This window comes from Osmerus mordax, chromosome 13 (assembly GCF_038355195.1).
Source record: "Osmerus mordax isolate fOsmMor3 chromosome 13, fOsmMor3.pri, whole genome shotgun sequence".
In the NCBI taxonomy this organism is placed as follows: domain Eukaryota; kingdom Metazoa; phylum Chordata; class Actinopteri; order Osmeriformes; family Osmeridae; genus Osmerus; species Osmerus mordax.
Window position 1 is genome coordinate 14,023,276 of NC_090062.1, and position 27,155 is coordinate 14,050,430.

The following is a 27,155-nucleotide window of genomic DNA, read 5'->3' on the forward strand; positions in this document are numbered from 1 at the left end:
ACACAAGGGAATTGCTTTTCCACGCCTTTCCACAAGAGAACAGTTAGAACATCTCCTCGCCTTTCAGATCTTACAAACATAAAAGGCAAAACGCAACAGTTCTTTTCTGAATGAGCGAAGACTAAAACATAAGCTCTCTATTGATTCAAATGGGATGCCGTTTTCCCTTACGTCATCCGGGGTGAGACAGAAATCAATAGGATGAATGAACGGAACGAAAACACAGATGGTTCAATACTCACTGAGAATGAGCAGACAGGCAGGAGCATGGGACACCATGTAAGTGGATGTCTACTAAAGACTAGCCTAGGGGAGTCAGGTGGCTGAGCGGTTAGGGAGTCGGGCTAGTAATCTGAAGGTTACCGGTTCAATTCCTGGCTGTGAAAAATGACGTTGTGTCCTTGGGCAAGGCACTTCACCCTACTTGCCTCGGGGGAATGTCCCTGTACTTACTGTAAGTCGCTCTGGATAAGAGCGTCTGCTAAATGACTAAATGTAAATGTAATGTAGCCTTTAGCCAAAAACATTCAACATCAAGTCAAGCCATTTCAAAAATTAAAACTATGATATATTATCTTTTATATGTGTAGCTAATAGCAGGGTTGTTGATTGATCAAGTCTACATGTAGGCATCACAAACAACCATTAAATTCACAGATGGGATTATGCATTTTCCAGCTGCGTCTGTCCAGCTATCTCCTCTGCAGGTGACCACAGTAACAACGCTACATAAAAGAGGATGATTCCCGGTAAAGCTGTGTTTAACTTTTCCATCCGTGGACTAACTAGAAACATACAGATGTTAAAGAGGGGGGCTTGCGCAGAATAGCAGCCTTGTTGGTCTCTAGGTGGTCTCACCGCTGCCAGAGGATGACCTGGGGGGTTGAAACCCTTTGTTTTGACTGCCAAGTCAACCATTACAGCTATCTGACTTCCTTCCTCCTATTGAGTTCAGCTTCACTGCCAGTACATTGCACCTATAAATAGTAATAAATAGCATAAGAAAGTGGGAGGTTTAGCACTGCAGCTAGGCAAGTGGGTTGTGGTCTCTAAAACAACAAGTTCTTTGAGAGTAATTCACTTTTAAAGGCACTGGCGATTGATCGCCCGTGTGCCCCGGGTAACACACTCCCTCAGGAACTTGAGAGGTTGGCTCCATTGCCCTTCAATGGTATTCTTTGAATCACTTCATTAACTCCACTTAAACTCACTGAACAACAAAACACTGGTTAAGATCCCAACCTCAAAAGACGTAACTCAACTTAAAAAGGTACAATAGGTAAGTATTCTACAGTAAAACAAATAATACAAGGTTTTAACCACTATAAACATGTTGTGTAAGCCAATGAGACCCTCTGAGAGTTGTTTAGCAACATGTATGGCTTTGTGCCACTGGTCAAATTCAAATTTTTGGACAAGAATTGGGGTTGCCGTTTTTCTCATATTTGAATTCAGTTGATATTATTACCAAGTGCCGCTTTAAGTCTCTTGATGAAAAAAGCTTGGACTTACAACTAAGCTCTGTAGTGAACACAATTGACAATGGTTGTCCAGTAAAACACTTCCTAAAACATGTAAGTGACAAATTCTGCACTTGTTTAATCCTAGTGGCGTTGTATGTGATGAATTTTAAGGCGTTAAATGTACGGTTTTTCACACGAGGGAGTTACGCTTTCTCATCTTGATCGCACTGCCCTCTGTCACCGGGCTGGTATTCGCCAGACATAGTGGGAGGAGGGAGGACAGAGAGGGGGTGGTGTTGGCCTGGCTGACCGGGGCAGCGTACACCCCGACAGCATAGACTGAGTCTGTCTGGCAGGGGAGGAAACTCCATCATTGCTACAATTTAGTAGAGACCGAAAGGAATCCACCACAGGAAGGGGCCAGCAAGCACGAGGGGAAAGGAAGAGGTTGCCTAGTAGTAGTTGTACTCTGGAGATTTTTATGAATGAGTGCTGTGAGTATTGGATGAATCACCACTCCCTGCAACATTAGTCAGCATGCAGCTCCACACCAGACCTAATTGCTTCACACACGCACACCACCAGAGCACAGTGCAGGGAGGAGAATCACAGTGTGTGTTTAGATAGCCTAGCTCTTTCTCTGTGTCTGTGCAAACACAACCGTAACGCCATATCTGATCATAATCTGAAATGATGGCTTCAGAACATAACCCAGATGGAATCTCGATAAGACAGCTAGCGTAAACATTCTGCCGAATTTAATCCAAACAGAGTTTTGTCAGGGCCGTCAGAAAAAGGTGAGGTAAAAGAAGCGTATATGAGTCATCCTTCTCTATCGCTGAAAGAAGCTGCAGGTGGTTCTCACCCCGCCCCTCCCTCTACCCACCCACCCACACAGGGACAAAAAGTTACGAGCTTAAGATGCATCCTGTTTTCTCACCCTCACCTGTTTCCATGGCTGAGACCATTCCATTGCATGTATGGGCAGAAGCTCGGAATTCTGTTTGGTTTTACTAACGCCCCCGAGATCACACGATGCACACGCTTTGCAGCCCCCCTCGCAGCAACCATCAGCACTGAACATTCGAACACCGCTCCAACACCCCTCCAGAGCACCCCCACTATTTTCACACACATTCTTTGACAATGACAGAGCGAGTCAATGGTCCCTGTAATGGCCGAGAGCGTCGCTCTACCCCCCGTTATGCTCCCCCCATCCAGCAATGACTAAGCCAGCTGGAATTCCTGCCTAATTATATGCCCACTTAAAAGGGACAGTCACCCCTTCCTCTTCCCTCTACAACTACCAGAAACACAGCACTAGCTGACAGTTGCTTCTGCAAGTTTGAAGAAGCTTACTCAACTGGTACAAATATACTGGCCAAAATCGTTCCCATTTTGAAAAGACCAAACATCCTGTCAGCTTCCGTCCCTTAGTTTTTGGCAAAAGTAAATATTCTGTCTTGTTTTGGGACGTCTTGAGATGAGATATGAAGTCTGTACTGAACATTCGTAGAAGTAAACAGACGAGCAAAGCTACAAGCTGTTTTGAATAGAGGCCATAGTCGTCTCGGCAACCCTGCCTGCATTGGGGGAGGTCAGCAAGAGGCCAGGACTACTACAGGATACACTCCTAAGCAGTCGCTGTGACCTTGACTCTGGCATTGAATAACTCTGACACAGACACAATAACAGCTCAGGAGAAGGCTTTATCACTACCAGAGGAGCACTTAATGATGTGTGTGGGAGAAGAGAAGCAGGGAGACAGAGACACAATAGCCGCGTCTCATCATTGTATCGCCCGTTGAGGCTGAAACCTAGTCTTTTACATTTAGCCAAATTAATGGTGGCAATAAAAATGGGAGGTTCATTCTGTTGTCAGAGGTCTCGACCACTCCCCACCTCCCCTTATCTCCGTTTCTGTTTTAGCTGAATGTTTGCTCCCCTGGTGCCGAGCGGATGGGATCACTCAGGGCCACTTCATTAGTTGCTGTGTGCTTTCCTCTTTGCACTGAGGCCAGACTGCCTGAGTGGTCTTTAAGGCCTCATTCCCAGTCCCCTGCCACATTTGCCTACTCCCAACACAAGGGGAGACTCCATGTCAGTATCAACAGGCCAGGGAGAGAGTGTGTAGAGGAGGGGAGGGGATGAAGGGCCCAGGTTAATGGAGGGATGGAGTTGACTGAGTTCATGTGGACTGGCAGTTGTGTTTCCCCACTGGCTAGGGGCACTGCAAACAGCTCGAGCCTATCCCTTTACCTGCCAACCAGTCATTCTGGTTTGTTTTTCAGTGTGGCCACTGCCCCCTCCCTCCTTCACATCTAGCAGCACAAGCCACAAGGGGGAGGAGGGGGGAGGGAAGGAGACCAGGCCAGTCCAGCAGCAGCCCCCAGTCACAAGACTGAAAACACCAACACGCAATGTCAGCAAGGCCGTCACCAAGTAAACAACTCTGTTAGCAAGAGACATACAAATCTGTCAAGCCAAAACATGGCTACTATGCCGCAAGGCAGCCTCTAAACTCAGAAGAAAGGAACAAAATTGTACACTAATGGAAGGTGGTAACAGTACTGGAATTGAGTAGCTAGTCGAGTGTGCCATCATCAAACGTTATCAGTTCCCTGATAAAGGCAGATGAACAGAGAGTTTCAGCAAGGAAATAGGAAACAAAGTAAAATATGAGAGGAGAGCGCCAAGCAGACATCATCGAAATCCTTTCCTGTCAGTAACTGACTGGTCTGAAAGTGCACACAACATGCCTTTTTCACCAGAGCTTTGCATTTAAACATTGCATAGGTTAACGTATCTTGACACAAACTCCCATTTTCTTTATCCAACAATGCAACAAAAAATAAATCTTAAAGGTTTCTTAGACAGAAATATTGAAAAGGTATCATGGTCTACCTGAGAAAAACACTACCTGAAATGTCACCTAGCCCTGGCTTGGCAGACGAAACCTTCAGGCAGGGTAATTAAAGAGAGGCAGCAGAGTGAGTGCTGCTCTGGTCCAGACTGACTGGAAACTACCACATGCCCTTGAAGAAACATCTGTGTTAGGAAAAACAAGGCAATTATATGAAGGGGGAGGAACTGCTAGAGCATTTTTCCTTCAAAGCAAACCTAACCATCTACTGCTAAACCATCCCTTAGATGAAACCAAGCTCCGCTACTTTGCCCACAACACTGTCAGGAAGGGACTTGGCCACCCTCACCCATCCCACCAATTATAAACATTGAGCCGGCCTCTGTTTCTCCATAGCTGATGGTCATGTGATTGAGGCTAAAAGAAGCAGATCTAAAACTCATTACTGTTTATACTCACCACGACAATACTAAATTGGCTCGTCACTTAAAAAATATAACGACACAAAAATATAACACGACTATAAAAACAGTCAGGCTGCAAACATAATAGGCTGTGGCACTGTTGGTGAAGTGGGTAAAACCAGATCTGTTTGGCGTGAAACGACACAGAACTTGGGCAATCAAGCACCTAAGGCTGGGATTTTGGAACTGTGGATGCACCAGGGTTGCATCTAAGGCTCCGGGATACGGTCAACTCTCCGGGCAAAATGGAAAATCTTAACACAATTTACCTGGAAGTCGGTGAGACCAGAGTTGCGTGAAAAAGAAGTGCGCAACAATGCAGAGAGTAATTACTTCACGAGGCTGAGATAGAGGTTCAATCCTAACCCATAGAAATTCAAAGAATATATGAACATCCCCCATGGACACGTACCAAGTAAGAAACCACATTTAGGACAAATGGTCCCAATTTACCTGTGCTTTGGGTGCAACATTTGCTACGGGCTCATCTAGGTCTCCATTACATTGCCTACAGCCCTGCTATTTCTCCTTTGTCATTTCCAAGTTGCTTTCATTACTGATAAGATGCAAATTCTGGAGAAGGCAGGCCGGAAGGAGTCACGACAAAGGAAAGGAGTTGACTTTGGTTTATTAGTCGAGCGGCCCGGATCAAACAATCAGTTCAAGACAAACTGATGGCATGAGTGAAAACTGTCTCTCAGCCGTGCTTAAAAACATGAGATGGACAGTACAGATATAGAATGCACAGAATTGCTTCCTTAACGGGTCTTCAGTGGTCAGTGTATTGACACGCTAGAACGTTCAGCAGGTGAAGTGGTCGTTAATCACATAAGCCCTATTTGTACATGATTTTCCTTACTGTCTCCCCACTGTCTGGATTGCATGCTATGTTCTGCTCAGAGGGGGCCTTGCTGCATGACCTCTTGACCTTAGAGACTCAAGCTACACATGTACCCCACTCTGCCTTACAATTACGCATGGCGATACTGTTCAGAACACAAAGGAAGCACTGGATTTGTAAAAATATAATTAAATTACAACTCGGGATGTTGAGAGCATTTATTGAATGCGTGTTGTTTCGAGAGGTGAGGTCAAAAAGGTGTTCAGGGGACAAGTTTGAACGATTTCCAATTTACTGAGGGATATTTTCCCACCAGTATGTGGGCCTTGAGTGCGAAAAGACAGACAGATTTGAAACCTCCAAGTCTGGCGAGTTTATGTCATCACCAGATTAAGGCCAAACTGGAGACACATGTGGGTGCCAACTGCTTGTCTTTCCACAAGCATGGCAGGTAACGTACAAATGAAAACCCCAGGCAAATATATTCTCACCCTCTGCATGCTGTACTCAATACAATACTCAAACATGATATTCTAAGTGTGACAAATCCCCCCACCCCATGATACGAGCAACCCATTTTTGAATAAGCCACATGCAAAATATTTTGTTGTATTAAGTACCGAACATTCCAATAAGCTCTGTCAGTATATGTAGGGCTAATAAACAAACATGTAATATGTATTTACATTGAATATCTGTGAAGGTCATCTCAGTTAGCAGCATCTCTCAAGGGTTAGAGCAGAACTGCCTGTTGTGGTTTTTACAAAATAAAAGTCTTCATAAACAGTATATGAGAAAACTCACCTTTCTGGCAGTGGTTGGACGTCCAGCAACGGTAGCTGTAGTTATGGAAGTTGGTCTGCTTGCAAAGGGGCTTGTCCTCATTGATTCCAGGACACACATCCCCGCATTCTTTAGACTGCTTATTCCCATCAATGTAGTTGTTAAATTCAGCGTCCATGATAAGCGACCAGTCCACTGAGTCCAGGTAACATAGCTCTGGGTTCTTCTCGATCCGGATGGAACCTCTGGTGATGTTCCTCAGGTTGTACAAGCCTATGTCCTTCAGGCTGGTCATCTCGAAGATCACCAGGGCGTAGTTGTAGAAAAGGTTGCGTCCTCGGATTACGGTGAGGTTGGGGAAGAGCGTGCTGAGGCTGTCCAGGCCGGACACCCTGAACAGGAGCAGGTAGTCGGTGATCATTGTGAGCTTGGGAAAGCTGAGGGTTCGGAAGACATCCTGGTTGGCATTATTATTCTTGTCGCCAATGAGGAGGATCTGCAGGTAGCCCTCAACCACCGTGCAGTTCTCCAACCGACTAAATTCTCTGATGTCATTGCCAATGTCGATGCCGGGACCACAGACTGAACAGGAGATAAACAAAAAGAAAACATTAGAATAACACATACACATAGCTGGGTAGTAGTAATACAACAGGTCGGAATTCGCTTTCTATAAACAGAAGAAATGGTCATTTGCACACAAGTTTGCCTGTGCATTTATTTTCATTACGAGCGAGTAATTCAAATGTGTGAATGTACTATGGGTATGAAGGTTTCCCTACTCCAATTACGTAAGCTAAATCTACACAATTACCATATCTATTTTGTGAAAAAGTTCAGTATTTTCGCTGTGTACTCATTCTTATGTCCTATGACAAAGCAAATACTTTTTTAATGATTAATTTGAGCCATAGGCAAATATCACACTTGACAATCAATATAGGCCAAATAGTAAAATTGTAATGAAATTCTACAAATATTGCTGGAATCATACATATAAGTAGGCCTTCAATGCCTCTTGAATACAGACATTTGACATGATCCAGGTAAAGCTAGTAAGGTTGTTGTCCCTTTCTACACCATCCACTTGTCGTCACCTACTGTCATCACACTCTGCCTGCTGATGCCACCCAACACTTGCTGACCTATAAATTACAGGGGAGAGGGGTGATAGAGTGACTTCTGTACAGCAGACAAACATCTTAACCCCCTGCAATTTCACTGCATGTCATTTTGGAAGGCTTTCAAGAGGATGAGGCCGATCTTCATTACTGAGATTATGAGAATTTGAAAGTGAGGTCAAAATACACCTCTCCTTAACCATTCACACTGCTAAGCAAACAGACCATCTCTATTGCATGTATATGCCTCCAAATCACATATTTACATTAGATAAGTTTTCAGAAGGCTGTCAGACACTGCTGCAATGCTGTGAAACAGCTTTACAGGCTCAGATAAGACCAACACATATCTTAATTGAGCCAAGCAGTTTATCAGTTAAATCTGACTTTGTGTAGGAACTTTCAGTTAATTGCACTCTCAAGTTCCAATTAATAAGTCAGACATGAGCAGCTCTGGGCAAACATAGCCACACAAGGAATCTTTACATTGCCCAGTGCCAAAGTGAGAATAAACTTTTTCGGATTTCAATGGGAGAGCCTTGCTGTTGCCAGACTGTCCGGCAACCACTAGGGTTAACAGTAAAACCCAATTACACACACTTCACAAACTCCTCACTCTTTCCAATCAACAGAACCAACTCTGTTTTGCTTGTGAATGTATTTTTACATGTTCTATTTTAAAAGCCTGGTCTTTTTTCCACAAACTATGAATTGGATGAATCGGGGAGGCTTGTTTACAGTATACTTGGAAAAATGGAAATTTTGTGGTGACACATAAAAGGAGGTAAAAATTGCATGTTTTAACTCCGACCGACCTAGTAAAACACACAGGTTCGCACATCTACAAGGGTTTTGAAGACTGAATAATAATTAGACACAATGAGATCAACTATTTGTCAAGAATGCTGCCCATTTCTTCAATTGAATACAATTAGTCCTACCTTCCAAAGTTATATCTCCTCCATTTTAATAGCATGGCCAACATAAAATCCCTTTTGTGCATCAAGGAGTATGCATTTATTTGATAGGACTTTTCTAAATCAAACATTTCAAGGTCCACACCCAGATGGTTAAACACAATAATAATTGAATGAAATTGAAAAGCCAAAAGAGCAGAAGTTAAATAGTGTTGTTCTCCTGGTTGGTTCTAATATTCTGAGATTGTGCTGTGCCCCAACAAATACTTGTGAATGACACCACTACAAAAGGTCAAGAGTTAAGGTCATATTCTGCATATTAGATTTTTGGGGTCTTGGTCAATTGCTGCCCATGCAACACCACAAAACGCTTGGCTTGATAGCACAGGCTACACTAGAAAACTGACGACTCCTGTTTGCCATGCAACTGAAGGTCACTCCCATTCACAATAAAATTATTATTTAATATAAATACCCCCCCTTCTCTCTCTCTCCCCCCCCCCCCCCCCCCCAAAAAAAAAAAATCCCATTCAAAGTCGCTTGTTCTTAATGTAACTTATTAAACTTTCGCACGCCAATGCAAAGTTGGAAAGTTGAATTGCAGGAACGCAGTCCATGCGTAGGTTACAATACAGCACGTCCATGTGCAGTCTGCACGAGCAAATATAGGCTCTATTCATTAATCCTGTGGCCGTCTACCTGCATCAACCTAGCCTGCTGCAAAAGCTAGCTATCCCTATAATACTCTCATTGGCTACCACTGCAAAACGTTGGGACAAACAAGTATTGTCTCGTTTTTATACGACGTGCTGTTTGATATCATGTGATGAGGTACTGCAATCGTTCACAAATACAATTGCTAAATACAATTCTAGTCTACCTAGCTACCACCGACATAAAAAAAAAGGTTTGGACATTGTGAATTCAATAAATGTTACGTTTGCGAGCATATTTTAGTGACTTTTATACAACCTCGGTTAAAGTACGTTGTGGTTCCCCTTGGATCTCATTATATAAATGTTTTAGTAAAAGGTACCCATCATATGATCTATCTTCATCACAAGCACAACAACGCTCTATCAATGCGACTTCCCCGGCACGAGCTTCTAAATCTGTGGCGGTGCGTGGCTGTGAGCATGGGTGGTGTAGCCTACAAGTCCATGTTTGAGAAATGATAACATTAAAACGAATACAAATATGTCCATGTGTTGGTTTGGATTGTTTTAGCAATTGCTATTTAACAACAAACCCATTGATTGTGCTAGCTAACTATGGTATTTAAACGGATTCAGGACGTAGCTGAGGAAAGGCGCATTGCTAGCCTGCTAAGGTTATCTTTCTGTTCCCAATCCCAAACAGGGAATAACTAGCTAGTTGCGATAGCAAGCCTGCTAGCTAGTAGTAGTAGCTAGCCATTATTCACTTACTTTCTCCATTCGCGGGCCAAAGGCAGATCGTGGAGACGCACAACAACAGACCACAAAACAAGGTCAAATGATCCTTTTCTGTACAAGACCTCATTCCTGTAAAATAAATCCTTCCCGGCCTGATAAATTAAAAAGGTTAATTTATAACCCGATTAATTAACAGTGCCAAAGACAGACACTTCTGGACATTCGCAAAGGTCCACGAACGTATGTTCACTGTTTTAAAGTCAATTTCTTGGAGGGGGGGACCTTTCCCAATGTCCTGTCGGTGCCACAAATTAACTTGTAGCTGGCTAGTAGCAATAGGAAGATGAAAATCCCAGAAAGTGACTGGCAACACGCAGGCAACCTAGAAGACGAATGTTTCTCATGTGCTACGGAATTTCTTTGAGTCCGCTGCAGGGTGAACTCAATCCAGCAGAAAATTTGAGATTTGGCTTCTTCGGCAGATAGTATATGATGATCATAATAATACATCAGTATTTGATCATTCTTGAGAACTACCAATTGATGTAAGAGATGTCTTAGAAAAACATGCGGTAGAAATGTCTACCCCTTGGTATTCCGCATCTTCAGACTCCATTTCTTAAAAACAAATGGCAATTTGCTCGTTAAGGCTCCTCACAAGCTAAAATGAAATTCTAACAGTCCTTGATGGTCAAAAAGCGATCAGATTCAGATATGAGGACCATATGCTTTCCTCGCACGTGAATGAAGAAAAACGCAAACACCCTCCCAGAGTGTAGGACACGACGTTTGATCCGAAATATCCGCCAGGACAAAAATGGTTTCAACAACTGCACCGTTATCTGCCTCCCACCCTCCTCCGTCTTCACACGCTCATTAAGTCAGACCACAATTTCAAACTGAATCCACTTTGGTCACATGAGAACATAATAATTCAATGTATCCGTCTACTCGAAGTAAATTATCTGATATCATTCGTTGACTTAAGACTATCTTCTGGCTAAAATCATATTTCAGTCTGCAGTGTGGTTGTGGCCATCCTCGTCTGCTCCGTAGGCTCAACGCTGTAAACAAGGCTCGATTTCTCAGTCACTCACACGACAGACTACGTTCTACAAGGCTGGAAAGAAAGACTGGAAAAAAACTCCAGTATTGGGATTGTTTTCCAATTCCCCAAACCATAGCTTTTTATGAGAACTACTGTGAAAGATACACAGAATATCAAAAGCAAATCACATTTTAATGTAAAATTGGTTAATTATGCTATGCTATGAATAAGTAGGCCTATAGCAACAACCGATAAATAAATGTAGCTATGTAGCCTACCTGAAATGCTTATGGGAAAAACAAAGAAATAGTGTGAACTTTAGAGCGACCTTAAATGTTTAGTTAATGTTCACCACGATAGTTTAGATCTACAGCGATTTGGGATTAATTCGGTAATTTGATCTGAAAAGTATTTGGAATGTTGATTCCTGGATTTCAATTCCCTTGCAATCTTATGTTCAAATGTATAGGCCTAGTCAACCATCATCAGCCAATCATGCGCAACGACATGTTGATGTGCATCAAAAGTGTTCAATAGCCTAATATATGAACAGGCCTACTTATTTATTCAATCAGTTGTTATGCAGTTTTGAGTAGATGCAAAAACAGTTGTCCTGCTTTTTACAATGTTATTGTGACTGTTGCCACCTTGTGGCATGAGCGTTCAAGATTGCGCCAACAACCAGCTAGTCTCGTTGGACTACCACGAGCCCAAACTGTCTTCTAGATGTGTAGTGTAACTGATTGCAGTAGTAGCCTAGGCTATGATTGAAACCAGTTAAGGTCAAGAAGCAATCTATAAGGGATGATTGCAGTACAATTTGAATACTGCTTAACTATATAATACTACTAATACAATGTAATAGATATTTTCCTAAATTGAATCTTTCTGTACATTTTGGGCTGATGTTGGGCATTGGGATGTTACCAACAGCCAATTACGTTAACCAGGGTGATTTCAGATGTAGGCTATTCTAATCTTTTTAATTATAAAATCAGAATTTTTAGATGCCATGTCAAATTCCTAAAATGATGTTACAATTTTCCGTGTTGTATTATGAATTTAATCCAATTAATTATAATTGATTATTGATTATTTGAGCAGGAAAAGAGGAAATGAGACAGGATACTTCTGACTGTAGGTGGTCTTTAATGCTGAGTGAGAGAGTAGAAGCCAGATAAAGCAGTCCCGTTGAAGAATCCCTGACAGTTTTGATTATCCCCATAATTATGAACTTCTTTCATCAGAGAGAAGAGCACAAAAGCATTATTTGAACGCCACCGATTACCTCAACTCTGGCGAGGCGAGTTAAGCTTCCGTCACATTCCTGCAATTACCGCACGAAAAAAGAAAATGAACCGAATATCAGTGCCCACCCAAGACTACAAATACAGTGAGTCACCCTTCAACAAGTACACACTGTACCAACATGACCCCCTTTTGCCCAGTAAATGTTGTGCCTGTCCACTTCCATTTGTTAAATCCTCATAAAAGTACGGGCAGGCCCACATACCTTGACCGCCTCTGTTGGTTTAATTCTCTCACTGCACTCATGTGGAAATAAACGTGTTTACCATCAATGGGTCACACATGCTAATGAGCGTCTGTTTGTTTTTCACTGTGTTCATGCAGGAGGAATGGAATTTTGGGGAAATCAGGGAAAAATAATAGATGTTCAGTGCCTAATGAACATGTTTTCAAGAGAAAATTGTGGACAATACATCTGAGTACATTGTTGTTGTTTTGTTTTTTGTGTCAAATCCTGATTTTTTGTGTGTACTGAAAACAATACAATTTAAGGTTGAATACTTACAATATCATTCAAATATTATTTATACTGTATATTAATAAATATTCAAAATATGGAGATTTTTACAGATTACTTCTAATTCCACATACAGATAATCTTTTCACCTAATAACACGGTCTGTCTTTACGTGACACTATTACATACAAACAGTTGCGGCATGGATACCAACATATTTATTATATTAAAAGTTCGGACATGCATGTTTCCTATCTTACCAATAGGGGTCCCTGTAAGCATTTAAGAAAACTTCTCATTACCTCATGCTACAATATACAGCCCAGTTCACAAACACATCCTTCTGTCTTCGCTTCTCTAAGAAATAACACGTGTTTTTGACTGGAGTGGATTGGTGACAGCAACGTAATAACCAACCATTTTCATGCATGTGGCAGTTTCCTAGTCAAAGTTAGAAGGGGGTGCATTTCGTGGCAACACACAACACAGCCCTGCCCTGAAATGCTTTTTGATTCGAGTGGTATGTGCGCGCGCTCCCGCGAGGGCGTGCTTTTTCAGGTGGGGGTGCATCTGGGAGCAAAACACCGGAAACGACCGAACACATCCGCCAGCTGTCAGGCAAGCTACTACAGTTAGCTAACAACTCATCTCTTGTGACTTCTGAATTTATCTTACTTATCAGTGAAATATGATCAAAGCTATTTTAATATTTAACAACCATGGGAAACCACGGCTCATTCGATTTTACCAATATTTTGTGAGTACTGATATAGACGATGATTTTGTCCACCAAGTGAATACGACAGGCTTGCTAACGTTAGCTTTGCACACTACCGGCTCGGATGATATGATGTTAGGAATTATGTGATCACACACTGTGTTAGGAACAGATACAGATATACTAGCTAGTTAGGAACTATCCATCTGTTTGGAACAGATACAGATATTTCGTGCTAGCCGAAATGCTAAAGTAACCCTAGTTATCTGGCTTGCTATCATACCGTTTCTTTAGATGGCACTAACTAATTAGCTAGTCATTCATCTTTGATTTAAGCTTTTGCTTTGACTGTCTAACTAGCAATCCTAGACATAAAGCTAGCTATTATTCTCGTTTGTTTAGGCGGAAGATTTGCAGCAGCAGATCATTCGAGAGACGTTCCATTTGGTGTCTAAAAGGGATGACAACGTCTGCAACTTCTTGGAGGGCGGAAGGTAGCTACAGTACTAACAATCTTTCAGCTCCTAGATAGACAAACCAACAGTTAAACTGCACACGAACAAACGGTAACGTTATGAAGCTAACACACTGGCTATGTGTCGAACATTTCAGCAACAGTTCTCTCCACACTACTGTACTAGTCTAGCTATCTGGCAACGGTGTCGTACCTAAAATAAAACAAAATAATCTTCTTGCACTTGGTTTAGACAAGGGCAAGTTGAAGGGAGCAGTACAGTGACTTAAACAATTTGCACTGCCATTAAATCTATCTAAAGGCCTTTATCTATTCCATTGAAAACTATTCAATAAAAGCAAATGCAGTGGAGTTGTGGTGTTTACACAGTACTGATAGTACATTTTAGCAGACGCTCTTATCCAGAGTGACTTACAGTAAGTACAGGGACATTCTCCCCGAGGCAAGTAGGGTGAAGTGCCTTGCCCAAGGACACAACGTCATTTTGCACGGCCGGGAATCAAACCAACAACCTTTTGATTAATAGCCCGACTCCCTAACCGCTCAGCTGTCTGACCCAAGTCATCCTGAGTTTGCCTAGTTTTAAATAACAACTGTTGTGGACATTTAGAAACTTTGTGTGCACACAAGGAACAGCAGACAAGTAGGGGGATGCAAGGGGTTAAGTTTTTTTTTATTTGGGCCTTGATTTTCAGAATGACATCATACTAACCAGAAACTATGATATGAGAAAGAGAACACATTGTATAGTTAATGAGCATTTAACTGCTGAGAAGGATGGTTGTACCTCAGTGGTAGAGCAGGTGACTGTGAATCAAGAAATTCATTGCTTAGATGAAAGGCCTTCATATTAAAATGTATACATTATCACTGATCACAGCAGTCTAACTTTGTTTTGTGTCTCTCTGCAGTCTAATTGGTGGTTCAGATTACAAGCTGATATACAGACATTATGCCACACTCTACTTTGTGTTCTGCGTTGACTCTTCAGAAAGTGAGCTTGGAATTCTTGATCTTATACAGGTGAGTTTCACTCCATTGCTGCTCCAGGCAATATACAAATCTGCTTAAATACAATCCTAAGACTTGACTTGACACCTGTGTCAAGTCAAGTCTTTTTCAAGTCAAGTCAAAGATTTTTATATTGGGTTGTAGGTTGTTGTGGAGTTGTTTCCAGCCAGTGCGGTTATGCATATTTTTGGAGTTTAAATAACAGTTTCATAACTGCAACTGATTCCAATTTTAAAGGCATGGTTTTGACATAGTCTATCATTACAGGTGTTTGTGGAGACCCTGGATAAATGCTTTGAAAATGTCTGCGAGTTGGACCTTATATTTCATATGGATAAGGTGAGGTCAAATAAATAAAATACATTCTCTCATCCTAAAAAGTTTGCTGTGTGGATATAAGGATTCTAATGTGGTCCAACCCACATCTCTTCTAAATATCTGATCTTTTTCAAATCAAGAAACCAATATGTCATTATATATATGTATTACTGTATGGAAACATTAATCTTAAGATTTGGATGGCTATTCTAGAGTTCTGAGAGATAAGGTTAATGACAGTAGTTAACTATTGAATATATATATATATATATATATATATATATATTTTTTAGACAATGCACAATTTGCTTCTCATAGAGGCTGTCTTTTTTTTACTCTTCCTTACACAGCCTTGATGACCTAGTTGTGGGCAGCAGTAAAGGGCTGAGGAGGGCATATAAAACCCATCTTGATTTAATTGAACTCGGCAGGAAATTGAAGTCATGTGGCCCAGTGGTATTCGAGAGCAGTATTTGAAGTCAGTACTTTGAGCTGCAGAAAATATAAATGCCTTGTGGCGGTAAGATGGAAAGAAATTACCCTGCTGAAAAGGGATTTAGGGTTACCCAGGACAGTGAGTGCTCTCAAGTGCAAGCATTGGTAATTCCAACTTTTAAAAACAACCCTAGTATTAGTAGTATATTGACAAATCAACAAGTGCCTTTCTATCCCTATCAGCTGGAATTTGATCATCTTTTCCATTTTCAGGTACACTACATTCTGCAGGAAGTAGTGATGGGTGGTATGGTGTTAGAGACCAACATGAATGAGATTGTGGCCCAAGTGGAACTACAGAACCGCATGGAAAAGTCAGAGGTGAGCATGGCCTCGTATCACCTGTTCTTCGTCAACCCCTTCTCCCCTTCCGTCATCATCAGTGAAAATGCGTGATTTACAATGACTCATTTCATTGGCAACAGTAGGCTAACCTTTTCCCAGATGATGTAGGTATTTTCTTGCGTAGAACATGTGTATTTTAATCCCTCGTGGTTTTGTTCAGGGGGGATTTTCTGCTGCTCCGGCACGTGCTGTCTCAGCTGTGAAGAACATGAACCTCCCAGAAATGCCACGTAACATCAATATAGGAGACATCAATATCAAAGTTCCCAGCCTGTCACCCTTCTGACCAGAGAGAACAGCAGGCCATGGTGTCGGGCCATAGGAGAGATTCCCCTCTCCCAGTCTGCTCCGAAGAAGTAATGTGCTACTGATCAATCAGGCTAAATGTTAATATTCTAGAAACGAGAGTATGGATTATTTTTTCTTTAAGATGAAACCGTAACCGCTTTTTCTGCAGTCATTCGTACATTTTTATACCTGTGGGCAAGTGTATGTAGCATAATTCTTCCTGTACATTTCAATTCAGATTTATCCAGTTTTGTGATTTGCACAGCATTTGCAGGTATTGCTTCAAAACTTAAAGAGCAGCAAAAATTTCATTTTTGTTTTGTAGTTGGTGTCATGTTAATCAGTTGTGGTTCATTGTACAATTAGTCACTGTTTCATAAGAGCGGTCACATATGTCAGTGTGCTGGGTTGTTGAGCTTTTTTCTTTGTATAATTTGTCCAAGTGTCACCAAAGCTATTACTGTGTTTCCAGCTTTTGTTACAACAATCCTCACTTTTGTCTGTTGAATTAACCTGATTTATTAGAATGTACTCAATATGTGTACAGCTCATATCCAGACATAAGCCTGTACATTTATATTTAACTAGGTCAATGTGTTTCAACACTAACTATAATCCAAGTGGAACATATGTTATATATTTGTTTTACTTTTTGTAAATATTGACATTGTTCCCATACATTTTAAATGTCGCCCACACAATTATGACAATACAATTTAGTCATGTCTGGAAAGATTTATTTGGATTTGAAACCTCCATGCAACATCGCTGAATAAAGAAAACAAGCATACCTTTAAAGACTATATGTTATGACATTTAATTAGACAATTATATGCATTCAACCCAGGGCCATGGTTGTATTTACTATACAATATTTGATCAATTTGATCAAATGTATACTATACAACATTTCTAGGAAAAGGTTATTTAAAATGCATGCGCTATATAAAGGTTCCTTGCATTGTAAAACTGGCAGTTGACAGAATTCTACTGGTGAAAAGGCTCAGCCATATGATACAGTTAGAGTCATTATAATATACTTGAAAATAAAGAAGCTGTTTGAAGTAGCTAGTTGCTGTCCTGTCTTCTTGCATACTTGTTGAACATGTACAGTTGTACATTTTGTACCATATGGCATGATTCTTTCTCCTTCCCATGGGTTACAATCTTTAACCACAGTGAGATCACTGGTTCGTTCATACATTCTTTCACTCCCCCTCTCACTGAAGCCCTTGTAGGATGGTGTTTTTTTTCCCTCCTCACATCTTTCTAGTGTAGTACTAGGAAACACTGGAAGCTCCCACCATTCTCACAGATGGGAATTTAGGGAGAGAGTCTTAAGTATGCTTTACATCAGCCACATCATTTTAGCTTCATGTTCTTTTTGAAGGCATACTTGCATTGGATATCCAGCTGTAACTTCAGTACAGGAACTGGTATGGGTTGTTTTCTATCATATGAGTAGGAAATCGTTTTGTTATGCACTGTGGATTACATTACCTGCATGGTGTTTGAGGTTGAATAATAGAATTCTCAACTGAGTTAAGGTTATGTACATTGACAGTATCAGTGTCTTAGCTGCAGGGAAGTGTAGTTGATTTACTGTTAATGTTCTAAATTAGATTTTCACTGACTCCTATATTCTGCTACAACTCAAAATGTCTGATGAACCATGTTAGATTTGACCAGTTCAACATGTGTTGCAACTGTGATTCTGTTTCATGTGTGAGCGGTTGCTGTCGTAAACATGTTTGTTTTTGTTGCATTGGAGCTTCACGGGAACACCAGGTGTTAACAGTTACAATCAGTTCACTCTGAAAAGCCTCAGATTTCCTGGAATCCAGATCCCTAGAAAAATCATGGTGAACAGATCTTTTCTGAGGCAGTAGTCCCTCTGTTAGAAACATTATGGAAACTGCATACAGGACATGAACACAACTCATATTTAGGAATTCTTTGTAGAATAGCAAAGCTGTCAGATGGATATTATACCAGCCATATATATATATATACATATTTCATTTGAATATAATCATACACAAATATATGAACAAAATGTGTTCTCATGAAAAATAATATTCCCAGAAGTTTATTAGAAATTATTTTTTGGTCTGTTTAGTGACAGTATCAATCAAAAATAAGACAACAACACAGTTAAATTCAGATATAAATACTATTTGAACTTCTTGACTCCATCTTTGATTTTTGTAGCTCAGTCAGTCCAAGAACAGCAATATTCATCATATAGTGTGCTCTCCCCTCTACTTGTAAAAACCAAAAACAGTATCATGTCTAAAACTGACCTGTATTTGGTCTTTGGTGTTTGGCCTGTGGGGATAGTGAAATTAAACTGATTACTAGTGTGCATCATAATACAAGAAAAGTATTCAGACAAAAGTTTCTCATCTAACAGTGTGCGAGTGACCTTGGGCTTTTCATAGTTTAATAGGGAGTTCACAGAGGGCATCAACTTTGAATCCTGAGACCTCAGCACTGTTTTCTACCAAGTGATATATCTGCACTCACACACTATCCTCCACTGATGGGGCAGAAACATGTGGTGTTTATGGAGTGAGAAGAGTTCAACTGGGTCACTGATCACACACCTCTGTCATTGCGTTGTTTTTCTAAGGAAGTATTGTGACTTTTGTTTTTAAGAAAAACACCCACACTCTCAAACCTGAACCTCTGTTTTGTCAGCCCTTGGTTAGGTCACATGTTTTGGATTAAGGTTTTCTTGCTTACCATCTAGGTAGTTGTATATTTATTGTTGGGATCATAGGCAGTCTATGAAATGGAATGTTACAGTAGTTGTTCCATCATTGTCTAAAACAATAATGCAGGAATTTCTGAAAGACATTCCCACATTCTTGCTAACTTTGTCTCTACCATCCATTCTTGTATTTTATTTTGATGACATACAATGCTCAAATGGGTATCCGCTATCATTATTTCGCTTTAAAACCTTTTTTTCGTGTGTGAACTCAGTGAACCAACCAGACCATGTTGGTTACAGTGTGTTTCGTATTAACTGGTTTCTTCAGAGAGATGTTTGAACAGATCATTGACAACTACCCCTCGAGTTTGTTTAGTCTCAGCTAGAGACTGGATGAAGTTTTTTTCATTATTGCCAGATGTTAAGGGTAGGTTAGCAAAAGGTTATCAGTTAGGCATACTATTTGAGGGCATTCTAACCTTTTGGCTACAAATAGCAGGAATTGCTGAATCATATACTTGCATAGCCCAGTTCATTAACCATTTCCCCCCCAACAACCATAGCTAATGTTTGTGATTTCTAGTGATTTCTGGGTGCTTTTGAAGCAATGTGGAAGGAAGGCTGTGCCTATCACACCTACATTAAGTACAAATTCAAGTTCAATAGGTCGGGTTTCTTAATATAATAAAAAGGATGTGATTGATTGTGCCTAATAAGCCTTTATCATTGTTCATAATTAATATGTACTGGATATGATTAATAGAGTGCCTGCAAGATTGCTTTATGACATTATCAGAACATGAAATAATCATATCAGTTATAAATGCTGCCTTTTACAACAAGATGTACTGTGTCATGGATCAAAGCGGCTCTTTAGTGGTCAATGACTCATATGCTTGCTTTAGGAAGAGAAGATGACTCTACAAGTGTTGTAATGTTTCTTTGGTTTTCTGGTGGCTCAGCAGTTACCCAAAAGAGAAACACTATTTTCACAGTCAGCAGATTGTGGCAGAGGATGTGAATCCTAAAGCAAAGCATGTCTTTCACAGGTTCATTGGTACTCTTACTCAACTCCAGGAAATGGAGTCCATAATGCCTCATCTTTGTTGGAACCCACAGGTTTCCAAGAAACTGTACAGTGCGTATGAACGTTTACAACACTAGACAGACTGGATAGAAAAGACTCATAGTCATGAAGTTCTTACACCGCAATACTTCCTAATTTCTTCATTTCTCCTTTCTCCTCCCTTAGGCTTATTATACGGGAGAAAGCTTATTTGCCACCCCAAACTATGCCATGTTCATAGATCAACCATTAACTAAAGAGAGGAGTGAAGAAATATCCAAAACATTAGATAGTCATCCACATATCTGTGTTGACCGAGGCTGGACATGGGGAAAGGCTACTATATCAGCAAGAAATTTGGATTGGCAGGAATTGTGTTAGGTGGTGCATCTTTGGCCACCATTATAGCCTTGTCAGTTGTATATAATGAGGAAAAGGCCAAGAACAGTAGTGGACCAGGGGATGGAGCACTGGGGAGCACCCCTCTGCCAACAATCCAAACCCCAGAAAACCATGACGGAGTCTGGGACCGCTACAGGCTGCCTGACTCTTTAGCACCCGTCTCTTACAATGTAACTCTGTGGCCTCGACTGCAGACGAACTCAGATGGCCTCTACATCTTCACAGGACATTCGGCTGTGGTATTCAAGTGTGTGAAGGAGACAGACCTGATCCTCATTCACTCTAACAAGCTTAACCTGACCCTATTTGAAGGACACCATGCCAAACTGACTGGGATAGGTGGAGCTACGGCACCTACTATACAAAAATCTTGGCTACAACAGAAGACAGAATACCTTGTTATTCAGGTAAATGGTAAACTGGCTGTTGGAAAGATCTATGTACTTAACACAGAATTTCAAGGAGAGCTTAGCGATGATCTGGAAGGATTCTACAGGAGTGAATACATTGAGGATGGCCTCCAAAAGTAAGAATACTAATGTATTTTACATTAAGCATTATATATTAAAATAATACATGTTTTATTTTTCTAAGTAGGCCTACAGTGGATATTGTTTATGATTTTTGATATTTTTAAGTCTTAGTTGTGAACTTTTGAAACATTGGGTGGATTGATGTTTGTTCTGTGTTCTAATATTTACTTTGGACTATTATATCTACAGAATTGTTGCAACTTCGCAGATGCAGGCAACATACGCCAGAAAAGCATTCCCATGTTTTGATGAGCCGGCAATGAAAGCAATCTTTAACATCACCCTTATCCATGATCACGGGACTGTGGCCCTGTCCAATGGAAGAGAGACTGGTTAGTTAATGTACTTGGGTCATTGCTTTCAAATGCAGTGTAACATTTGGCACAACCTGTTGCACAACTAAGGAACATAATAACTGACAGTAATAATGTTTACAGTTAGTTTTACTTTCCATCTTGAAGGGTTTTACTCTTTCCTCTCACTTCTCCTAGATGTTGCAAACACAACCAAAGACGGCAAAGAGGTCACTGTAACAAAATTTGAGCCAACAAGCAGAATGTCAACGTATCTAATAGCGTTCATTGTCAGTGACTTTGCCATGATTGATGGATCAAAGGAAGACAGCCCAATTGTGGTAATACAAATCTAGTTGTTACAGGGCATGGAAGATACATTTAGCAGTTATCACTGAGGGAAATCTACAAATCTGTTTCGCTTTTGCAGGTTCGAATCTGGGCCCGCAGAAAAGCAATCTTGGAAGGACAAGGACAATATGCCTTACAAGTTACAGGACCAATACTTACATTTTATGAAACATACTACAATGCTAGTTACCCGCTCTCCAAATCTGGTAAGTTACATGACATCAACATGTTGTCTCCTCACTTAATGAATCACATCCTCCTGATGAACAGTAACTCCTTTGGTAGAGGAAACATCTAGAGTTGAACAAAGATGAATGAATACAGGGAAATGTCTTATTTCATTCAGACCAGATTGCCCTGCCTGACTTCAATGCTGGAGCAATGGAAAACTGGGGTTTGGTCACTTACAGAGAGACTGCTCTCCTCTACGACCAAACCATCTCCTCTAACGGAAACAAAGAAAGAGTACTGACTGTTATCTCCCACGAACTCGCTCACATGGTACTGTATGTTCTGCTAGTTGCAATATTTCAAATCCCTTCCTGTTGAGACACGTCTGCTGGTAGCTGAGTGTGGTGTTTCCCTCTGCAGTGGTTTGGGAACCTGGTGACGTTGCAATGGTGGAATGACCTGTGGCTGAACGAGGGCTTTGCCTCCTATGTGGAGTACCTTGGTGCTGACCACGCAGAGCCCACTTGGAACATGGTGAGACCCATCCACCACCTTCATTACTCTCAGTCTGTAAACGTCATGAAAACAACCAAGGTTCCAACGCTTAGCAAACATGATCTCGAAAGTCTCTCTTTGAAGAAGCCATGGTGTGTGCAGACATCTCTCTCACTTCACCCATGCCTCCCTTGACAGAAAGATCAGATCTTACTGAATGACATCCACAAGGTGTTTGCTGTGGATGCCCTGGCATCCTCTCACCCTCTCTCCCGCCGAGAGGAGGAGGTGAACACTCCCGCTGAAATCAGCGAGATGTTCAACACCATCTCCTACAGCAAGGTTCTGTCCTCTTACACACATCCACTACAGCACATCTACTAAGATATACTCGTGGGTGTAGCAAATGATAAAAGAAGATGCACAATGTTGATGAACCATCACACAATAAGTTGCTCAATTTTAAGACAAGCTTTCTGTTGTGTTATACCAGGGGGCAGCAGTGCTTAAGATGCTTTCTGAGTTTCTCAGTGAGCCTGTGTTTGTCAGAGGACTAAGTGTGAGTGTCAAAACTCTTAACAAATTAACTGGAGTCACACATTCATTAGATAATCTGGACACACACACACACACTAACAGCTCTCCAAACAATTTAAATAGTTAATTGTCTCTCTTTCTCTCCGTAGTCCTACCTAAATGAGTTTGCCTTTAACAACACTGTGTACACTGATCTCTGGGATCATCTTCAAAAAGTAAGATGAACATCACACACAAATTAAACAATGACATTATTTGACTACATATGGGCTGCTTTAAGATAATGATTATGTCTGCGTTTTCACAGGCAGTTAGAAATACTCCTGGCATGAGTCTCCCATGCACCGTACAGGACATCATGAGCCGCTGGATCCTCCAGATGGGCTTCCCTGTTGTCACCATTGACACCCACACAGGACTCATTACCCAGAAACACTTTCTCCTGGATCCTGATTCTGTTGTGGAAAGGCCATCTGAATTCAAGTATAGTTGATCTAGAGTACTGAAGGGGTTGCCTTTTCCCCAAAAATTACAGAGCAACTGAAAACAGAAGGTTGGATTTCTTTCTATCTAATCATTTCCATTCTTTCTCTAGTTATACCTGGTTTATCCCCATGAAATGGATGAAAAAAGGAGGTTTTTGTGAGCAACACTGGCTTCTCCAGAAAACAGGTGCCAGTATCTAATGCCAGTATCTTTAATCTTCATGTCACATAATAAATAAAGTTGGAGGAAATTATTTGGATGCATTACCCCCTTTTCCCCTCTCACCCCCCTTCCCAGTCAAGATAATATTTCATCAACATAATGTTTAAATGAAAACAGCACAAGTCATGGCTATGTGTTTATTTTTGGTACAAACAGGCACTCACCCTCCACTCAAGACCAATGGAAATGAATGGATACTGGCCAACGTAAATGTTTCTGGATACTACAGAGTAAACTACGACCCTGACAACTGGGAACGCCTGCTTAATCAACTGAGTACAGACCATCAGGTGACAAACTTACCAAAGCAGCAAATTCCTTTATTATCAAAACTTTCTAACAGTATTATTACTCTTCATCCTACCATCTTTTCTGCAGGTCATTCCTATACTCAGCCGTGCTCAGATAATAGATGATGCTTTCAATCTTGCCAGGTGCGGAAACATCTATTTACAATCCTCCAAGATCCTTACTCCAGTTACTTGTATTACTAAACCAACCTTGTTCGTACCTTAAGGGCTAAGGTGATCAACACAACATTAGCTCTGAGAACCACAAAGTATCTTTCCCAGGAAAGAGGTTATATTCCATGGGAGTCTGCGCTGAGAAACCTGAACTACTACATCCTCATGTTTGACCGCACTGAGGTCTTTGGGTCTCTGCAGGTATGGTCAATGTCATTAGAAAAAGTTAGAATACATTATAACTGTCGTTGTATTCCTATACAATTGTTCTGGATTCTTCAATATTTCTAAAATCATTATTTTCTCCCAAGGCATACCTCAAGAAACAAATTAGACCTCTTTTTGAACACTTCAGAACTATTACATCAAACTGGACAAGAGTACCTACAGGCCACAATGACCAGTACGATCAAAGACACTAATATTTTGCATTGATAGATACAAAGATCAATTATAGCATTTATAATTTGCACACATACAGTATATGTACTATATTTATCTATTACCTGAAACTTTAGATATACAGTGAGTTATTCTACCGTATGTTGTATATGTAAATGATGAACGTTTTATGTGTGGTCCTTCCTGAATCTATTCCCACTTGTTTTCATGATTTAGGTACAATCAGATTAATGCCATATCAATGGCATGCAGAATGGGAGTCGAAGGCTGTAGGAGTCTCACTCAAAGCTGGTTCAGACAGTGGATGCTAGACCCAGACCACAACCCGTGAGCACAAAGAATAATTAACTTGATAGACATCAGACAAAGCACTCTGGGATATAATCTAATTAGATTGTGTCAACAGGATTCATCCTAATCTGAAGACGGTGGTGTACTGCAATGCGATAGCAGCAGGGGGTGTGGAGGAGTGGGACTTTGCCTGGAACATGTCAAAAACAACCACGGTGGCCACTGAAGCTGCCAAACTCAGGTCCTCACTAGCCTGTACAAAGGCACCCTGGCTGTTGAATAGGTACAGCGCAGTTCAGATACACACCTGTGATTTATTGATCCAGTCGCTGTTGGGGAAATTGTTGTCTGTTTCCGGGAGAATGGTGTGACTAAACGTTTAGGTTTGGGATTTACAAGTATTAGACAACCAGCTGTACAGTAAAATAACAATGATCTGTTCAAACACATGGTGGTAGCAGCAAAGTCTCTCTTTGAGGCATGAAAGTATTTGTGAAAAGGGAAACATGAAGACAACACACAGCCAAAAGATGTCTGTTGTTCCATCAGGTGAACCCTACATCATAGATATGTGACTGTCATCAGTACACAAGATATGTTACAGTCAGAACACATACTGTATACATCATAAATTAATGAAAAATAATACATTATCCATGAACAGATAATAAGGCAGTAGCTAATCTACTTATTGTGATTAACACAACCGCTTAAAAAGTCCTGATTCCTCCCTCACCATAAAGCATTTTAACCTTTTATTCACCTTCAGTATTTGAGTAAATTGAGACTGCGTTCAGGGTTTAATAAAATCACATACTATGTACTTCCACAAAGCATGTACACAACAAAGATGTTGAACTGTGTTGCAATAACAGATATCTAGGGTACTCCCTGAATCCAGCTATGATTCGGAAGCAGGATGCCACCTCTACCATCCAGTACATAGCCAATAATGTGGTGGGGATGCCTTTGGCTTGGGATTTCCTTCGCGCTAAATGGAAGCACATCTTTGAACAGTGAGTGAGAGTTATCACGATTCCCAATGAGCTCACTCTAGCAGGTGCATTAACACAGTACGGAAATCTCCTGTCAGCATTCATTCATTCATTTATGACCCTCATTTATCTCTCCTGTTATCTCTTGTTATCTCTCTCTTTCTCTCTCTATCTCTCTCTCTCTCTCTCTCTCTCTCTCTCTCTCTCTCTCTCTCTCTCTCTCTCACACACACACACACACACACACACTATCTCTCTGTCTCTTTACTCTCCTCTCCAGGTATGGAGGAGGTTCATTTTCCTTCTCCAATCTAATCAGTGGTGTTAGCAGGAGATTCTCAACTGAGTTTGAACTTCAACAGGTACTTAAGTATACAGGCACGACACCCTGGACTGTCTCATGGATTTTCACCATTGTAGCCCAATGAGCACTAGGTCTATGGTTTATATTAAGTCAGAGGTTTATTTTATGATACAGATCTATTATGTTATGATTGTTCATGGATTGCTTTTTTGTTATTGCAGTTAAAACAGTTCAAAGAAGACAATGCCCATGTTGGCTTTGGCTCAGGCACTCTGGCCTTGGAGCAGGCAATAGAGAAGACCACAGCCAACATCAAATGGGTTGCAGAGAACAAGGAACATGTGTTGAAGTGGTTTACAGATGAATCTAGTTGAACCCTGCCATGTGTGCACTTTGTAAAGTTACTGATATGTCAAGGACAACATCACATGATAACATGACAGAGGTCAGAAGTTTGTCCTTACCTCAACGTTTGTGCTTATTATGTTGTGGGGAACAACATATTATGCCTTCATCAGATATACAGGTACCTAAATGATGTGGTTCAAAAGGTTTCGTGATTTTTCATTCACAATTGTTTGTATATTGTCTACATTATTCTATTCATTTTTATGGAGTGATGTCATAAAAATAACATTGTCTTAATGTAAGCAATCAAACACTTTCAAAATCAATGTTTTCATTTGATTTTGTACATTTATTTCATACATTCAAGATGAAAATATTTTAATGTAAAAAGCTGTATTTGAATAAAGCACAAGATTTATAACATATTACCGTTGATGGTCAATATCTACTTTGAACTTGATCGTGAAACTGATTTAAAGTTTATACAACATGATAGCTGTAGAATTTGCACAGTCACAAGTTGATAATTTGGTAAAAAAATACAATAAACATCGCCATATGTTGCCATCAGTGAGGAGTATTTACATGGTCCACACCCTCTAATCTAACCACAGAAATTATGCACTTCATGCTGTGACACATCTCAGGAAACATTGGTATAACAAGTGTAAAGTGCAGGAGATATTTCACTTATCTTGTTTATCTTTATGACAGCTATTTTGAACTTTTAAATGATCTGAGCCTGTTAGATCAGCTATTAACTCCTGTGG

The 27,155-nt window shown here is 40.7% G+C and overlaps 3 protein-coding genes across 6 annotated transcripts in view; 2 read left to right on the plus strand and 1 right to left on the minus strand.

Moving 5' to 3' along the window:
• LOC136955853 (insulin-like growth factor 1 receptor) overlaps positions 1-9,973 on the minus strand; it is a 54,214-nt gene extending 44,241 nt beyond the window's left edge. For both annotated transcript variants that reach the window (XM_067249620.1, XM_067249621.1), the window contains exons 1-2: positions 9,880-9,973; positions 6,436-6,996 (exon numbers count right to left, since the gene is read on the minus strand). In XM_067249620.1, the coding sequence (XP_067105721.1) occupies positions 6,436-6,996; positions 9,880-9,973 (655 nt within the window). The remainder of the gene's footprint in view (positions 1-6,435; positions 6,997-9,879) is intronic.
• Positions 9,974-13,261: 3,288 nt separating this feature from the next.
• Positions 13,262-16,685, plus strand: ap3s2 (adaptor related protein complex 3 subunit sigma 2). Its single transcript, XM_067248956.1, has 6 exons — positions 13,262-13,416; positions 13,780-13,871; positions 14,764-14,875; positions 15,131-15,202; positions 15,890-15,997; positions 16,182-16,685. The coding sequence occupies exons 1-6, from the start codon at positions 13,348-13,350 to the stop codon at positions 16,305-16,307; spliced, it is 579 nt and encodes a 192-aa protein (XP_067105057.1). The 5' UTR covers positions 13,262-13,347; the 3' UTR covers positions 16,308-16,685.
• A 3,732-nt stretch (positions 16,686-20,417) lies between these two features.
• On the plus strand, positions 20,418-26,806 carry LOC136955103 (aminopeptidase N-like). Of its 3 annotated transcripts, none has more exons than XM_067248719.1 (20): positions 20,418-21,019; positions 21,216-21,358; positions 21,518-21,660; positions 21,750-21,876; positions 22,017-22,171; positions 22,262-22,375; positions 22,535-22,678; positions 22,830-22,895; positions 23,023-23,088; positions 23,181-23,356; positions 23,469-23,545; positions 23,738-23,871; positions 23,960-24,015; positions 24,099-24,246; positions 24,357-24,448; positions 24,664-24,774; positions 24,854-25,021; positions 25,614-25,754; positions 26,014-26,095; positions 26,259-26,806. In XM_067248719.1, exons 1-20 carry the CDS (start codon positions 20,418-20,420, stop codon positions 26,409-26,411), a joined length of 2,898 nt encoding a protein of 965 aa, XP_067104820.1. In that variant the 3' UTR covers positions 26,412-26,806. The 3 variants fall into 3 exon arrangements, with proteins under 3 accessions (XP_067104820.1, XP_067104821.1, XP_067104822.1); XM_067248720.1 differs by having other exon boundaries at positions 21,518-21,657; XM_067248721.1 differs by having other exon boundaries at positions 21,518-21,647; positions 21,743-21,876.
• Positions 26,807-27,155: the final 349 nt, after the last annotated feature.

Excerpts from the sequence above, each read along its gene's own strand:
- ap3s2 (XM_067248956.1), top strand. The coding sequence starts at position 13,348 with ATGATCAAAGCTATTTTAATATTTAACAACCATGGGAAACCACGGCTC. Across the intron at positions 13,872-14,763 it reads AACTTCTTGGAGGGCGGAAG|TCTAATTGGTGGTTCAGATT; the intron begins GTAGCTACAGTA and ends GTCTCTCTGCAG. Across the intron at positions 15,998-16,181 it reads ACCGCATGGAAAAGTCAGAG|GGGGGATTTTCTGCTGCTCC; the intron begins GTGAGCATGGCC and ends GGTTTTGTTCAG.
- LOC136955103 (XM_067248719.1), top strand. The coding sequence starts at position 20,418 with ATGGGGAAAGGCTACTATATCAGCAAGAAATTTGGATTGGCAGGAATT. Across the intron at positions 23,872-23,959 it reads AACTGAGTACAGACCATCAG|GTCATTCCTATACTCAGCCG; the intron begins GTGACAAACTTA and ends TCTTTTCTGCAG. Across the intron at positions 24,775-24,853 it reads CTAGACCCAGACCACAACCC|GATTCATCCTAATCTGAAGA; the intron begins GTGAGCACAAAG and ends TTGTGTCAACAG.